This window comes from Asparagus officinalis, chromosome 8, assembly GCF_001876935.1.
Source record: "Asparagus officinalis chromosome 8, Aspof.V1, whole genome shotgun sequence".
Taxonomy (NCBI): domain Eukaryota; kingdom Viridiplantae; phylum Streptophyta; class Magnoliopsida; order Asparagales; family Asparagaceae; genus Asparagus; species Asparagus officinalis.
The window spans coordinates 63,756,345-63,774,209 of NC_033801.1; the positions used below are offsets into that span (position 1 = coordinate 63,756,345).

Genomic DNA, 17,865 nt, shown 5'->3' on the forward strand with positions numbered 1-17,865 from the left:
TATGATCGTTGAAGCGCTATTCCATCCATCCTCCAACTACGTTGTTTGCCTAGAATAAATGCGAAAACACAAACACTAGACAAACAACATTAGAAGTAAATTGTTTGTTAAACATCATCAAAACAAGAAGGCCAACAATAGAAAGCTATATGAATGATTTGATATATGTGAGTACTGACTCTATTTTCTTATATATTCCTACCCCTTCCCCTGGGGAGAGGTAGTGATGATCTCGCTAGCGCTTTGATGCTTGTTGTTTCTCCTCTTTCAGGTAGCGAATCTGGCATACGGAGAGTCACAGGTTGATGGGACTTCTTAGTTGTCCAATTAGCTACTTATTATACTTTGTAGTTATTGCAGAATTCCACATGTAGTTGATTATTTTAAGACTCTAGATTGGTATTTTAGTTTAGAGTTGAGAGCTTTTGTGAGACTTTGTTTATTTGACTTATTGTATTTGAGATCCAGTTTATACTCAGAGATATTTCTATTTTATTTCAGTTGGGCTCATTATTGATATTTCTTATGCTTCTTCTGTGTATATCCAGTGTTGCCTATTGCTATTTTTGCCTGTCTGTACCTTCACCTATTTATTGTTTTCACTAAAGAGATAGTGATTGTGATGATGAAACATGTCGTAGCATGGTGGTTAGTTCTTGGCAGGTTTGACAATACGGGTTTTATTTGGGACTGCAGCCTTGTGTGAACCCTGGGGCGTCATATTATAATCCAAAACGGTGATAAATTAAAATAAACGATAAATCAAAACAAATGTGTGTGCGTATGAATTTTGAGCTCTAAGTATAAACACACAAAGTATAAACCTAAAACACTATACCCAAGCAATAGATCTTCAATGATGCTTGATCTTAGTGTGGGAATGAGACAATGGATGATCTTTGACTTGAATGTGTGACGACTTCATTCTGATAGCCTCTAACCTTCATGATATCATCATTAAGGCCCATTGTATATCTAGTAAACACAAATACTAGAAAACAAGATTAGGAATTTGTTTGTTAATCATTAAAACTAGATTAGATAGTGGGTTCATAAATATGAGACCCAACAAGTGAAAGATGAAGGATTCAATTAGAGATATGAGGAATCTAGAACTGAATCCACTACCTAGTGTTATGCAATTTTTAGGATTCCCACAAGTATTAGTTCCTCATCTTTAAAAAAAGAGCAATTCTCTACTAGCCTCAAGGTGAATCAAAGAATAAACAAAAATAAAAACTAATCCTAAGAGGGTTCTAGGCTCAAGACGAATAGTACAAGAAAATAAAATCTAAACTACAAAATAAATTATAAAAAATAAATACAAGAATTTAAAGCAAGAAAGTAAAAACATGAAAGTAAATCTACTCTATCAAGCATGAAAATAAATCTAAGGAAAGAGGGTTCTAGCCTCTTGAAGATGGTGGTTTTGTACTTAATGACATTGTACCTATTATAATCGATCTTGAAGATGGAGAGTCATCGGATAGTAGTTGTAATTGGCAACTTGCCAAAGAAGTAGTAATAAATGATGATTTAGAGTACTCGTTGTGTCTTGATAACATCATAAAGGGGTTGTATAATGACCCTAAATTGTGTATGCCACTTCAATCGTTTTGTATGACGAAGAAGCATGTTCAGCATTTGTTCGGAACGACACTTGTTGTCCCCGCAAAGGCAGGGGGTGAGAAGGAAGTCGTTTACGACAAAGGGAAGGAATTTTCGATACCAGACCACTTCTTAGAAGAAGATGACGATGACGATAAACCTACCACTCACTTATTTAGATATGACACAAAAGTGCATAATCTCATGGAGAGATATGGATATGACTTCGCACTCAGGGAAGGCCTTTGTTTTGGTCGAGGTCCACGAGCTCCACCTCGTATGGCCTACGTACCAAAAGGAAAGCCTGATAACTATTATAGCCACAAAAGAGGTTTAGGCTATGTCTCCTTGTCCGAGGACGAATGTTGTTTGTAGGTCATTGATCAAATAGCTAATAAGGGTAAAGACGGATATTTTTCCGATTCTTTAGCCTAGGACTCCGACGCTAGTCTTGGGGAAATGTTTAAAAGATTAATGTCAAACATGGCTACGGTCAATCCTGCCACAATAGAGGAAGATGACCAAATGCTAACTTGGGAAGACCCTTAGGTTCATCACCTGAATATACAGTACGGTGATAGGTTTGAACAAAGGGAACCCCCTACCGAAGATCAAGTAATCCAGGTGAATATGGGTAACAAGGATAATCCGAAGCCGATATTCATTAGAGACAACCTCATGCCAGAAGAGAAAGAAGAGTTGATTGCTCTCATTAGGGAGTACATCGATGTTTTCGCCTGGAATTACAAGGATATGCCAGGGCTCGATCCAAATATGGCAATGCATCGCCTCAATATTAGGCCGGATGTCAAACCCGTCAAACAACAACAAAGACGGTTTCATCCGCAAATTATAGAGGAAATCGAGTCCGAAGTTAAAAAGCTTATCGACTCGGGTTTCGTCAGGGAGGAGCAACATCCTGAATGGCTTGCCAATATTATCCCGGTCCTTAAGAAGAACGTGAAAATTAGGATTTGTATTGACTTTAGAGACCTTAACACCACCTGCCCAAAAGACGATTTTCCTCTTCCTATCACAGATGTCATCATCGACAATACGTGTGGATTCGAGAGAATGTCCTTCATGGACGGATTTTCTGGTTATAATCAGATAAAGATGCACCCAGATGATGAAAAGCATACTGTGTTTAGAACACCCCTTGGTGTTTTCTGCTACACAGTTATGCCCTTCGGCCTAAAGAATGTAGGTGCCACATATCAGAGAGCTATGTCAAAGATTTTCCAGGAGCATCTCCGGAAGACTGTCGAATGCTATGTGGATGACCTAGTTGTGAAAAGCCATGATAAAAATGATCACATCAAAGACTTGAAGACGATGTTTGACCTGATGCGGACTCATTAGCTGAAGATGAATCCTACCAAATCTTTCCTCAGAATGTCCAACGGCAAATTTCTTAGATTCGTTGTCACCACTAAGGGTATTCACATTGACCCTGATAAATTAAAGGCAATTAATGAGTTGCAACCCCTAAAAAACCTTAAGGAACTTAGAGGATTGCAAGGACGATTAGCTTATATCTGTCGGTTCATCTCGAACCTTTCGGGGAAATGCTAACCATTCTCCAGGCTCACAAAGAAGGGCGTATCATTTGTTTGGGACGACACTTGTCAAAAAGCATTCGAGAATATTAAAGAATATTTCTCGAAACCTTTCATACTCATTGCACCGAAATCAGGTAAACCGTTCTTGATATATGTCAAGGCGACGAGCCACTTGTTAAGTGCATTACTTGCACAAGACGACGACAACGAGGGGGGGGAGCCACTTGTTAAGTGCATTACTTGCACAAGACGACGACAACGGTCACGAACAGTCAGTATATTACTTTAGCCGGACCCTCATGGGCACCGAATCATGATATCCAATGATTGAAAGGGAGTGTCTTGCCTTGGTGTTCGCTATTCAAAAGATGCGGCACTACTTGGTCGGATAGACTATTTATGTCATTTCCAATGTTAACCCGGTCCGTATATTTATGATGCAACCGGCTTTCATGAATTGGCAATTAGCGAAATGGGCCCTGCTCCTGTTCCAATACGACCTATACTTAAAGCAACAAAAGTCAGTCAAAGGACAAGCTATTTGTGATCTTCTGGCAGCTAACCTAATTACGAATACCGCCAAGGTGTACAACGATCTACCAGATGAAACCCAAAAAGATAACGTAACTTTCCATTAATAGGTGTGGCATTTGTACTTTGACGGTGCTTCTCGAGCAACTAATGTAGCAAGTGCTCCTGGATGTTCTAAGGTCTCCTTCAGAATTGGAGTTGTCTTAGTTTCCCCGGGAAAACATGTGATGCCTCGAGCCTACTCATTGACCGAGCCGTGTTCAAATAACATAGCTAAGTATAACGTGCTTCTTATTGGACTCAGCTTTGCTAAAGAGCTGGGGGGTCGAGTACCTTGAAGCTTTTGGTAACTCTCAACTGATAGTTAAACAATTTCAAGGGAGTATGAGGTCAGAAAACAGGATTTGATACCATACCATAAGATGACCGTTGAGATGGCAGAATCGTTTGAAGGTTTCTTCATCGAATACATTCCATGCTTACAGAACGCCTACACGGATGCGATAGCAGTATCTCTGGCATAGCCTCCCAAAATGGAACAATTCATTACGGTGAGAACTCACCAGCTCTTCGTACCAATTTACGATGTAGACGATGGAGAAGAAGATATTAAATAAGTGTATTTAACCCAAGTTGAGTTCGAATCCCGAGACTGGCGTTTCCCTATTATAGGCTACATCCTACACAAGATTTTACCAGAAGACGTGAAGGAAAGAGACTCAATCCGACGGAGAGCACCAAGATTCTACTATAACATAGAGAGTCGAATGTTATATCGTTAGGGATACGGTGGTTTACTATTACGCTGCCTATCGACTAAAGCAGCGGAAGAGGTCATTAGGGAGACGCATGAAGGAGTTTGTGATGCACACCAACCTGGTCCCAAACTTTATGACCGTATCAGAAGGATGGGATACTTTTGGCCAACCATGATCAAAGACACAGTCATGTATGCCCGAAAGTGTCATGCGTGTCAAGTACACACGAACTATATGCACCAACCCCCGGAGCATCTACACCCTTAGGCTACATTATAGCCTTTTGAGACATGGGGAATGGATGTTGTTGGTTCTATAAATCCTCCATCGGTCAAAGGCGACCAATTCATCATGGCAATTAATGATTACTTTTCCAAATGGGCTGAAGCGATTATGCTCAGAGAAGTTAAGAAGAGCAACATCGTGGCATTCATCAAACACCATATTATCTACTGGTATGATGTCCCAAGATGAATCATATATGATAACGGTCCTTAGTTTGTCAACAATGCCATCATCAAGTTTTGCGAGAAGTTTAAAATTCAAGACGTCTCGTCGACAGCATACAATCCCACAGCAAACGGATTGGCTGAAACCTTTAACAAGACTATCATAAAACTTTTGTCAAAACTCGTGAAGACTAATAAACGAAATTGAGATGATAAACTCGGCGAAGCTCTATGGGCCTACCGCACCACAGTTCGCATGCCTATTGGAGCAACCTAATAATCTCTGGTATATGGGTGTGAAGCAGTCCTCCCATTGGAAGTTCAAATTCCATCTCTTCGAATCACTCTCGTAACTCAGATGACGACCGAAGAACAACATCAGAAACATCTTGAAGAACTAAAGATGCTCGACGAGAAGCGCTTGAAAGCTCAACAGCACATTGAGTTCTACCAAGCTAGAATTACCCGAGCCTTTGATAAAAGGTTCGACAACGAAGTTTTAAAGAAGGAGATTTGGTCTTCGTAGTCCGACGGCTAATGATCCTTAATTCCAAGAAGAAAGGCAAGTTCAAACCTAAATGGGAAGGACCATTTGTGGTAGAGATAGTCTATTAAAACGGTGCATATCGCCTTATTACCAAGGAAAACGCCCGGCTTATGATGTCGATAAACATCAAATTCCTAAAAAAGTACTACCCTTAGTACATTTAGGACAACTCATGTATCGGGAAGTTCCCGGAAGAATACTACGTGTGGTATTCTTAGGTATGACCCAGTTGCTACAAAAGTGATAAATAAGAAATCTACACTTAGACTTTAAATGTCTTCAAAGTTGGAATGTATCCTATTGTTGATATCGAATTCACCAATTCTCATGAATTCTTGTGCTGAGACGAGATTCGACTATTTTGACAGATCAATCTTTCCTCACAAAACCCCCACTGATCAAATCAATTGACGGTGGGTCCACCAAAATTTATATCCACCAATTTTTAGCAATTTTTAAACTTAACGTGTTAAGTCCTGATTGCTTAACATCAAAATCCTCCATCGAGTGGCTAGTATAAGTCGGCATTCTCATTGCTACATGTATTCCACTCCCATTGCTTTCTCGGTCAAACCTATAAAAGTTTGGGGTAAAGCCAGAATCCCCTCTCGATTCCTTCCATGAACGAGAGGTCTACTTTTAATTTGAGCAATCAAACCTATAAAAGTTAGGATTGCCTTCAACCTCACTTGGTCAAACCTGCAATAGTTAGGACCAAGATCGGATTATCCCTTTCGATAAATGGAAGGCTTCCACCTTTTTGATTTCATCCAAACCTATAAAAGTTAGGGTCTGAATCGAAATTTCACCTTAATAAATGAGGAATTCTTTTCTTGGTTTAAGCAGCCAATCCTATAAAAGTTAGGGTTGCTTGAATCTTTTCGATTCTCGGAGTAGATATCTCATTCCTAGTTTCACCTATCCAGATTCTGGGGTGGAGATCCCACATCGAGTCTTCTTTGTAACTGGAAATAGAATATAAAATTCTTCCTCTTTAGTTTTGGAAAATAAAATATAATATCCTTTCTCTCCCATTTTGGGTTCCTCTTTACTCTAAACAAGACCCGGGGACAGAATATAAAAGTCTTCCTCTCTAGCATTAGGTTTGTCTTTACCCTGAGAAAAGACATAATTCTCAACTTCAAATCCGCGCACTTCATGAACGGGAGATTTTATATTGATCCCTAACTCGAGATAAGCTTACGTCTAACACACATCGCCGGTTTAGTCTTTTACCGATTGAAAAAGACATCAGAGTCTAAGTCTGAGGAATTTTATCCTGAATCTTAAGTAGGGGTAAGTCAGCGTCTAACACGCGTTGCCGGGTACCATATTCCTGTAAGAAATAGTGAAGTTTATGTATTGAGAGTCATAGCACCAAGTCTAAGCGAATTAATTCTCTTAGCACAACGTTACATGTGAAACGGGTTTTAATAATTCACCTGATAGCCCGATTCAAACGGTAATCGGTAAAGGCAAATCAAATCCGTTGAAGACTGAGGATTTGCAAAAAATTCTAAGTCTACGTCTAACACACGTCGCCAGTTTAGTCTTTCACCGATTGAAAAATACACCAGAGTCTAAGTCTGGGGAATTTTATCCCGAAACCTAAGTAGGGATAAGTCAGCGCCTAACATGCGTTGCCGGGTACTATATTCCCGTAAGAAATGGTGAAGTCTATGTATTCAGAGTCATAGCACCAAGTCTAAGTAAATTAATTCTCTTAGCACAACGTTACATGCGGAACGTACCAAAACAATCCGCATGCTAACCCAACTCAAATGGTAGTCGGTAAAGGCTCATCAAACCTGTTGATGGCTGAGAATTTGCCAAAAATCTTATAAATATTATGGTTGATTATTCCAAATGGAATAGGACATCATAACAAAAGAGATATAATGAATGAAAAAGAAATATTTGCTATTAATGAAAATTGAGTTTGCAGGTACAAAAGTCACAGTCAATCTACACGAAGCTTATGGCGAAGAACTTGCTACTCTAACTTAGACAATTTTATAGTATAAGCTTGCTCAAGCTCATTCTGTAGTGTAGTCTTCATAGAGTCTTCATCAGCAGCCAATACCTTCGCGGCTTCTTCTTTCATCGTGGCCAACTTCTCTTTAGTAAGTGCCAGTTGCCCGGACATGTCCTCTCGAGCGCGCTCCACATGTACTCTTGTCATCTTCAAAGCAGCTTGAGCATCCTTCACTGCTTTTAACTCTAGCTTGAGTCGTGCTATGGTGGCATCACCTGACACAAGAGAGGAGTCAATATTGCAAAGAGTTGCCGACTTGCCAGCACAAGCAGCTTCCAGTTGGTGAACAAGACCCTCCGCTTCCTGAATCTTAGAATCAGCAGATACTTGAGCTTCATGCCATGCTTGTAACTTGGCTTCCATCTGAGCGGCCACATATGAAGAAACTCCGGCTGCCTGAAATTCCTTTAGTTTTTCAAGCTCACACTAGGCGAACCAAGTCTGCAGTAATAGCGTCCGCCAGGTCTGAATACCCTTGACTCCTTAGAAAAGTCACTTGGTTGTCGAGATATGACTTGAAGAGACCAATAGAAAGCCCGTTGCGGAGAAGATTGTCAACCATCTCTATGTATTCAGAGTCATAGCACCAAGTCTAAGTAAATTAATTCTCTTAGCACAACGTTACATGCGGAACGTACCAAAACAATCCGCATGCTAACCCAACTCAAATGGTAGTCGGTAAAGGCTCATCAAACCTGTTGATGGCTGAGAATTTGCCAAAAATCTTATAAATATTATGGTTGATTATTCCAAATGGAATAGGACATCATAACAAAAGAGATATAATGAATGAAAAAGAAATATTTGCTATTAATGAAAATTGAGTTTGCAGGTACAAAAGTCACAGTCAATCTACACGAAGCTTATGGCGAAGAACTTGCTACTCTAACTTAGACAATTTTATAGTATAAGCTTGCTCAAGCTCATTCTGTAGTGTAGTCTTCATAGAGTCTTCATCACCAGCCAATACCTTCGCGGCTTCTTCTTTCATCGTGGCCAACTTCTCTTTAGTGAGTGCTAATTTCCCGGACATTTCTTCTCAAGCGTGCTCTACGTGTACCTTCGTCATCTTCAAAGTAGCTTGTGCATCCTTTGCCGCTTTTACCTCTAGCTCGAGTCGCGCTATTGTGGCTTCACCTGACGTAAGAGAAGAATCAATGTTGTGAAGAGTTGCTGATTTGCCAGCACAAACCGCTTCCATTTGTGAACAAGACCTTCTGCTTCCTGAATCTTAGAATCAGCAGATGCTTGAGCTTCGCGCTATGCTTGTAACTTGGCTTCCATCTGAGCAGCCACATATGAAGAAACTCCAGCTGCCTAAAATTCCTACAGCTTTTCAAGCTCACACTCAAGGCGAACCAAGTTTGCAGTAATAGCGTCCGCCAGATCTGAATACCCTTGGCTCCTCAAAAAGGTCACTTGGTGATCGAGATATGACTTGAAGAGATCAATAGAGAGCCCGTTGTGGAGAAGATTATTAACCATCTCGTTCACAAACGAGAAGAAAGAATGAACTTCCATGCGGAGGAGGATTTTATCTGGGTCATTATTAGATAGCAGCGCCGTGACGAGATCATAAAGCTGAACTGAAAGCCCTAAAAAGAAGAGTAACTAGTTAGGAATTTTAGTCCTAATAGTTTCAAGATAAATGTCAGAACATGGCTCACCAATAACGACTGAAGGCTCTTCAATTTGACGCTCTGCATTCGACACCACTTGCACGGCTGCATGAGACGTTGGAGTTATTGCGGACGTAGTAGTCGTGGATATACCAACTTCTTCAGTTGGTCTCGTGACCTGCTCAACCCGACTGATCCCCGTACCTACAACAGTCATCTCAGTCGTCAAAATTGTGAGCTGAGTTTGAGCGACTGACGACTGAGTTTTTATGATAGTTCCTGCCAATAGCAAGAAATCAAGACCCTCAAGATCGTCAAATATCCTAACAATAGTGGTTGTATCAGTCTCAACGACTGGTCCTACAAGCATAACTCCCCTACGGTTAAGAAAGACTGATAAGGGAATAACTTTCACAAAGGGACACAATTTATACTTACAGAGGAACCAGCCTCGATGACCGATTCAACAGCCTCGATGACCGGTTCAACAGCGTTGATGACCAGTTCAACAACTTCGATGACCGGTTCGATAGCCTCACGATGAGTTTGTTCTGACAACATGTCATCGAGCAGCCTGTCGCCAGGTCCCGAAGGGTCTTGTATGGGATCAGATGGAGATGCATCGACTGCATTATGAAGGGTTTCTTTATCACTTGGGCCTTCCACCGAAACATCTGTGGAAATGTCTAAGTGTTAAGACATGAGATGAGAAATTAGAAATTGATGATGAATGGGAACTAAAGTTACCTCCAGTAGTAACGATAGGCTCTGCCATCCTGACATCAGCAATGGCCTCTTGTAATTTTTCTAAAAGAGTCAGAAGCATATAAGTAATTAGAGGGGAAGGGGGCGAACTCTGAGTCGTTTAATGCCTGATATTGCCACTTGAAAGGTGTACTGCCGATAATAGATGTACCTAGACTAGTGATCATTATAGATAAACCAGGTTCTACAACGACAGCCTCGCCGGTCTCAATGGCTGCACTTGCGTCAACACCCACCAGATCCTCAGCTATAGCCTCATCTGTCTGAGGCACAAAGCTAGATCCTCCAAAAAAATCTAAGTCGGGAGAAGGAGGGTTGTATATCATGACGTCTTCTTCATGACCCCCTAGAATATAAAATTTGTTGAGTCTAAAGCTTGGTAGATGAAAAGACTGAAGCGAGGACAAGAGTTGGAACATTACCTTGCCCACCAATGGTTGCATCGCCGGCCACCTCCGTTTGAGAAGCCTGAGGTTTAGCGTGTCGCTTGATGGTCAACTTCAGTCGTTTTGTAGGTCGGGCCTCTTTAAGATCCACAGGTCTGTCCTGTATTGATGTGGTACGCGACTCAATTTGCGATCCTGCTTGAGTTGTGGCCCGAGATCCATGAGTGACGAGGCTACTTCTCTCCTCTTACCCCTCGGAACCTACATCTAAAAGTTCAACCATCATTCTATTATAAGTAGGCAAAATTCTCCACTTATTTCGAGCTTTAAGTCGACGAGCTTGATCAGCAATCGATAGATCCCATAGCTCTTTATAAAAAGACTCAGATAAACCTATCGCACGTTCCTCAAAGTCGCTGTTGACCTCTATAACACCACCAGCAGTTACTTGATCCTCTTTGAAAGTCTCATCGTCGGAAGCAAACGATCCCTCTTCTACTTCCTCCACTTTTTGCTTACCTTTGCCTGAGGGACCAGCAAGCTTACTGTCGTGTTTCCTTCATTCTTACAGATTTTTCGGACCACCCTCTCAGCAATACGCGATGCAGCTTTAGCCATCAACTCTTTAATTGGTCTCAGGAGAACGGACTCGTTAGCTGACATAATCCATTTGCAACATAAATATGTGAGCTCCAAGTGGCGGTCAGTATTCGGAAGACTGAACTTGGCACCGGTACAGCCCATCACATTCTACAGCCAAGTGCGAGCACCGTCCACTAGTCTGTCACGAGTATGAAATCGTTGGTTCGGATTCTCAACATATAACTGGTCATATCCAAATTGACGGGCGAACCGGTATGACAAATAAGGCTCTAAATAGCAACACTCCTTCACTCGAAAAATGAGATGGCCTGACCTTATATTCATGAGCTATCTAAAGCAGCCAACATCGAGAGAAGTCTGATCGGTTCCGGGCACTTCTACGTCGGTAAGCATCCCACCATATTTGCTGGCAAATCGAGGGAGGCATGGATTGATCACCCAACCCTTGTGCATGTGCAAGCTCTTCCTAACTTCCGAGAGATCCTGAGCTTTCCATCTACACTCCTCGAGTAATTGTAGCAAAGGAGTAGATAGATTTGCATTAGTAGGAGGCGACATCAGATCGGGGCGATGAAGAACTAGCCACCCCATTAGATAGGTGTAAGGGAGCTCTGCCTTCGTCGTAGGGATCTTCTCGGATGGGGTCTCCTTAGTTTGAGTAAAAGCCGTGACTACTTGACGAAGTCCACGATGGATGACAGCAACCATTGCTGGCAAAAGAGATAAGCTCCTTCCGTAGGCAAGCTGGATAGCGGGAAATAACACCTCTATCGGTAAGGTATCCGAGGTTTGATACGGAACCACGTTCTTCTTCAACCAAAGTGCGATATAACCGGCAAACAAAGTCTTGGGGTGGATGGATTTCTCCGCTTGCAACAAAAAAGTCTTGAACTTAGTCCCTGCAGAAAATCTACCTTGGGCACTCACAATGGTGTAAGATCGGGCATCACATTTTTTAATCAACTTGTTGATCTCCGAAGGAGTTAGCGGTTTCAGTTCACAAACAACTTCGCCAGATTTCTCCAAATTCTTGAATAAGTAACCCGAGAATTGCTTCAAGCTTATTTGAGGAGACTTCTTCCTCGCAATTGGGTTAGTTCCGGCCAAAGCAATCTGATAATGACACGTGAGTTCCCATAACGTGTCGTACCGAGTGGGCTTGTGGATTTTCAATTGAAGTAGCTCCCAGTTAGAGGGAAAATATTCCTGATACGACATATCTCCCACTTGCAGTCCAGAGACTTTGTGCATCTCATGGAAGGGTAGTCCCAATTCTCTGTTCCGGGTAAGAAAAGTGTTGGTGTCTGGATTGTACAGCTCTATTAATCTCGTGAAGTGGAGAGCGTTCACCGCTAATCCATATTGGGTGTCATGAATGACTTCATATAATCTTATTAACTTCAATTCAGCACCCATTGGTGGAGGACATAACTTGTCATCCTGCCCCACCATAATTTGTCTGAAGAATGAGACCAATCATGGCACCTGTAATTTTCGACAGGTAGCTCTCGCCCTAGCTCAGCGAGGCGATTCTTCACCGTGCAAGCCACTATAGGTAGCTCCCCTTTAGGTGGGTCCTCTAATCCCATCACACCGGGGTGTAATCCTGTGATGTGTTTTCTACCACTGGAACCCAAGAGTGAATGGCTGGTGACGTATCCGTAAAGAATGTTGGTGTGCTCTTCTGTCAGAGTCCATGGCATCTGTCGCGTCACCGCTTGCCCCCACAATTCTATCAGCGAACAATGATGAGGAAACGGAGGAAGGTATAAGCAAGTCCTACCATCACTGTATAACCATCGTTCATCTTCGAGGGTTATAACGGTTGGATCCGTCACAGAATCGCCGAACATATAATGTGTCTTCCTTAAAGGATGAGCAGGATCTGTACCTTCAGTGAACGATGGGTCTGTAATTAACTGGCGAGTGATGCGGCGACCCCCCTCCCGTACCAACTTAGAAAGTTCATCTGGGAGGTCCAGAGCAAACTAAGAAGTGGGCGGAATCGACGCCGGGTCATCAATAGCAGTGTAATATCTACTCCTACGACCATCTATCTCGAATTAAGAAAACAGCGTTGCAGGGTATTCAACTGAAATAAATAATGCGTATTTATTAAACACGGTTATGAAGAAGTATTAAGACGACATAGGGCGTTGAACTCTTTTCACCAATCCGTGAGATAGAGTCACTACCTTATAATTGGCAAGACGATTTTAACTGTATCACAAACACACAAGACAACATACATTATTGCGCGAATAGCACGGTGATGTACCCCATCTTACGGAACGTGATACAGTAAGAATCGCCCCATATTGTCTTAAGATGTGTTTTGACCAAGAAAAATGTATCTGATAAGCATCAACCTCCACAAAGGAGGATATCAGCTCTTCCTAATTACCTCACCAAGGAGAACAAAGCGGGGATGTAATATAGAAGCGTCCACCCCTACAAAGGAGGATATCAGCTCTTCTAAATTGCCTCACCAAGGAGAACAAAGCAGGGATACAATAGGCAATATGATATGATAAATATTGAATTTATGAACAGGAAGTTATAAGGGCTTACCGGTGAAAGAAAGAGGCTCCCTCTCAGGCGACTGAGTAGCTGAGTGGCTCCTCAGGAAGAGTGATCTCCTCGTCGACATGACTAATCTATAATAAAAATCAACAGCTCAGTCAGATCGAGAATCGATATACATAAATTAAAGATTAAGAGGGAAATTGCGAATCTTTGACTAAAAATCTACAAAATAGAATTTTCCAGTTAAAGGTCTAATTAAACCTATACGACATTCTCAATTCAAGTTAAAGTGAGAGGAAAATCAAATATACAAGTCAAGCAAACCAAGCGCCTCATACATAGATCATATCCATAATCAAGCATGAAAATTCAAAGGCAAAATCAAGTTAAGGGTCGCAAAATCAAACATAAGGTCTCGACCACGTCAAACATGCAAACTCACTAGCTCACAGAATTATCCGAAATCAAAGCATGGATATTTACTTGAGTTTCGAAATCATACATACATACATACATGGGTATGAACAAGAATTGAGTGATACCAAGCCATTTATACAACCAAACATCCCAAGGGCTTAATGTTGACAAGAATTCAAAACTAAGCTTCATTCAAGCGCCAATTCATATTCAAGCTTCGGTTCATCAATTTCAAGGCTAACAAAGCTCAAAGCTCGACAAATTAAAAGGGGTTGCGGTCATACACGCAAAGTCAAGAATTAGAGCCTTGATATTTCCCCTAAATCAAGAATTCTACTCAGTTCTCATAGACAACCAAGTTCAGGGAATTCCCACACAAGTCAAGCAAAGAATATCGACTACTTCAAAAAGTTTACAAAATCTATTAAATTTTTGGGCTCAAGTATGGACATGGACAACAATCATAGGCCTCAACTATGCATAAGTCCGAGAACTACGGATTCAGTCATCAACATCAATCAACCTAGAGTTAAAGGAGGATTTAGCTATGTATAAGTTCGAAATGACTAAGAGCTCAACAAAAAAAATCAGCCATCATTGAATCCCCAAACCCAAATTTCAGTTCTCCCCCAAGATTGAAAAGTTAGGGCTTCAATTATCAAGTAATGCATACAACCAAAGCCAAGAAATTCGGCCATCACTCAAAATCCAATGACAATATCGGTTTTTCCCCAAAACTCAAGAACTAGGGTTTCAACCATCAAGCTAAAACTCAAAGATTCAACCAAAATTGAAGAGAGGAGATTGAGTCTTACCTGGAACTCTTGAAGAACGAAGCTTGGCCAAAAGAAACCCCAAATGCTTGAGCCCAAGTTTGGCCGAAACTCTAGTTGAGAGTCCTCCCCTTTTGTCGAAATTGGAAGAAGAGAGGAAGAAGGAGATGGGGAATTTAAAGATAGGAGCTTTGATCTCATTTGGGATTCTTGGAGTGGAAGAATTCTTGGGGAGGTAGAGTTGGAAGAAGAAGAAACCGAAAGCTGGAGAAGAGATAGAGCCTGGAACCAAAAACATAGAAGGAGAAAGAAGAAAGAAAGTGGGGTTTTAATCCCTAAAAATAGGCACCCGACCCGCATTCCAGGGAGTCGGATTGACGCCCGACCCACATTCACGCAGGTCGGATCAATCTGACCCGTGCTCGCGCGGGTCGGATCCACCTGACCCGCATGAACGCGGGTCGGGTATGATTCGGTGGTCGTTTTGTTATGTTCTCGCTTGCTTTCTCCCACTTTCAAGATATTCCGGACCCAATTTCATATTTCTAGGTAATTCCGTGGCATTTTCGCCCACTTTCAGAATATTCGGAACATAATTTCATATTTTCGGGTAGTTCCGCGGCATTTTTACCCACATTCGAGATATTCGGGACCCACTTATACTCCAATAGGTATACGAGTTTAAACTGTTTCCAACTCTTGACGGGAAGTTCCTGGAGAATATTACGCATAATATTCTTAAGGATAACCCGGTAACCTCCGACAGGCACACGAGGTTAAACTAATTCCCGAAATTCCCAGGAATATACAAGTATAAATTGATCCTCCTCAAGTCAACGTATTGCAATGAGAGTCAACGTCGATTGATACAAAACCCTAAGGTCAACGCTGGTCAATGCATAGCCCTAAGTCAACGCCGACCAACGCGTTGCGATGAGAGTCAACGCCGATCGATATGACGCATTGCAGCGCAGATAATTAGTTCAAAGTCAACTAAATGACATAAGCCAAAATCAACTTACAAATTTCGATTCGAGACTTCAACAACGGTCTGACGATAAACGCAGCACCGGAAGAATTTTAGCTATTCGACAAAGTACTGAATAGGCTGAAATGTGGAGAAGTTAAGAACTGAAGCTAGTTATAGGTCCTTTAACACCGATTGGAGGTGGGGGTCTATCATATCTAAAGCATTTTAGACTCCTCTATAAAAAATGAGGCTGAAATACTTTGGACGGGGTATCTGTAGGCATCTAAAATTACCTATGAGAGCCCGCACGAAACTTGAAGCAAAGAGTGGACGAGTCAAGAAGGTTTACCCAATTAGCTCGTGCGCGTCGATCAACACGCGCGCGTCAATCAGCTCGCACGCGTCGGTCAGTGCGCACGTCAATCAACCCGCGCGCGTCAGTCAACGCGCGAACGTCAATCAGCTCCTACGCGCCGGTCAACGAGCGCACGTCAGTCAGCTCAAGCGCGTCGGTCAGTGCGCACATCAATTAGCTCGCGCGTGTTAGTAAACACGTGCACGTCAATCAGCTCGTGCGTGTCGGTCAACGCGCACACGTCAGTCAGCTCGTGCGCGTCGGTCAACACGCGCGCGCCGATTAGTTCGCGCATGTCGGTCAGTGCGCACGTCAATCATCCCGCACGCGTCAGTCAACGTGCGCATGTCAATCAGTTCGCGTGTCAGGCAGCCCCTCGGCGAAGCGTACAAGCCGACGAGTCGACCAAATACGTAAAACGATGAAGAATACAGGACCGGGGAAGTAGGAAAACACCAAAAAACGAAAACTGAGAACGAAGAAGCTTCGGAACTCGCACTCGCACGAGTCACCCAATGGTGACCCGCGCCCATGCGGGTCACCCATAGGTGACCCGCGCCCACACGGGTCACCCATAGGTGACGCGCAGTCCAGAACCCGAAACGCGTTTTTGACGGTTTTAAATCGGTTGTCGCAGGATTTATCGGTTCCAGGGGTTCCCAACTGACTTGGTATCATCCACAAATGTGGTTAGACTGTTATTGGCTGAAGATAATGCCAAATTACTCATTCTCATACAAATACCCGCATCCGAGGCCTATAAATATAAGCCTAAGGCCTCCATTTTACAAATCTAGAATTTTATCAAGAGGGCGAGGTGCTGCTGGATTGAGGAGTCAAGGAGCACGAAATTTCAGCGAAGGTTTACGAGATCCCGGCGAAGTTCAGCATAAAGAGGAAGGTTTACGAGATTTTAGCGAAGGTTTACGAGATCCCGGCGAAATTTTAGCATAAAGAAGAGCTACTGATTTCGCTTAGTCGATTTCAAGCTTCAAGCGAATACTCCTTGATGAAGTAGGAGCTCTGTCAATTTTTCGGCAACCAGATCTGATCCGCGATCGTCCACGGATATCAACATCCCCAGCACAGGCGAAGACACAGACACAAGCAAGAGTTGATAAACGGTTCTTGCGTTTATTTTTAAGAGAGTTGTAATCTTTATTTTTATTATTTGAATTCATTGTAAACGATTAAAGTTGTAATGAAATCGATAATGAAGACGATTTTCGATGAAAACAAACATATTCGTACGTGTAGCCATCTTCTATGAGATATAAATATTTAGAAGTATTTGGCTTGTTGACCGTCTTTTGGGGTAGGGGAAATTTGCTTTTAGAAGTTTTTTTCCTTGGAAAAATTGCAATTGTATGTTGGATACACATTCGGTTAATTTCAGATATGAATACAAATATTTCATAACATATTCGTACGTGTAGCCATCTTCTATCAGATATAAATATTTAGTGACCATACGAGTGTCTTTTTTAGCACCTAATGGTATTCCTGTTTATGAGTTGGTTGTAGCAAACGGAAGCAGCATCCAATCCAAAAAAGGCCACAGGGGATCGTATAACTCATTCAAAATCCCAGCAGCCAGCTACGAACCGAGCAAGGAGAAGAACCTGGTCGCACGATTTCATATTGGAGCGAGAAAGAAAGACAGCTGCTGACTGCGGACCTCTCGAATTTTAAAATCCAACAAAATTTTCAATTCAAAATGCCCCGTTGATTGCGTTTACAATTCCTCGACCCCAAACAATGAGAAGGCCCCAAATCCCTGTAAAATCTCCATCAGATCCATTAAACCCCAGAACCCATTTCTAGAATCCTCCCCTCTCCTACACCCACATCTCAAAATCCCACCTTTCCTTCAATTTCAATGGCTAGCAGGGGAAGAAGAAGCGACCGAATCCGGTTCAACGTCGGAGGCAAAATATTCGAAACAACCTCCACAACCCTCG

At 42.2% G+C, this 17,865-nt stretch overlaps 1 protein-coding gene across 1 annotated transcript in view; it reads left to right on the forward strand.

Annotated features, from left to right (window-relative positions):
• The window catches only part of LOC109821310 (BTB/POZ domain-containing protein At2g24240), a 2,319-nt gene continuing 1,834 nt past the window's right edge, over positions 17,381–17,865 (forward strand). The window contains 1 exon segment of the mRNA XM_020387498.1: positions 17,381–17,864. Coding sequence (XP_020243087.1) covers positions 17,784–17,864 — 81 coding nt within the window. The 5' untranslated portion in view covers positions 17,381–17,783.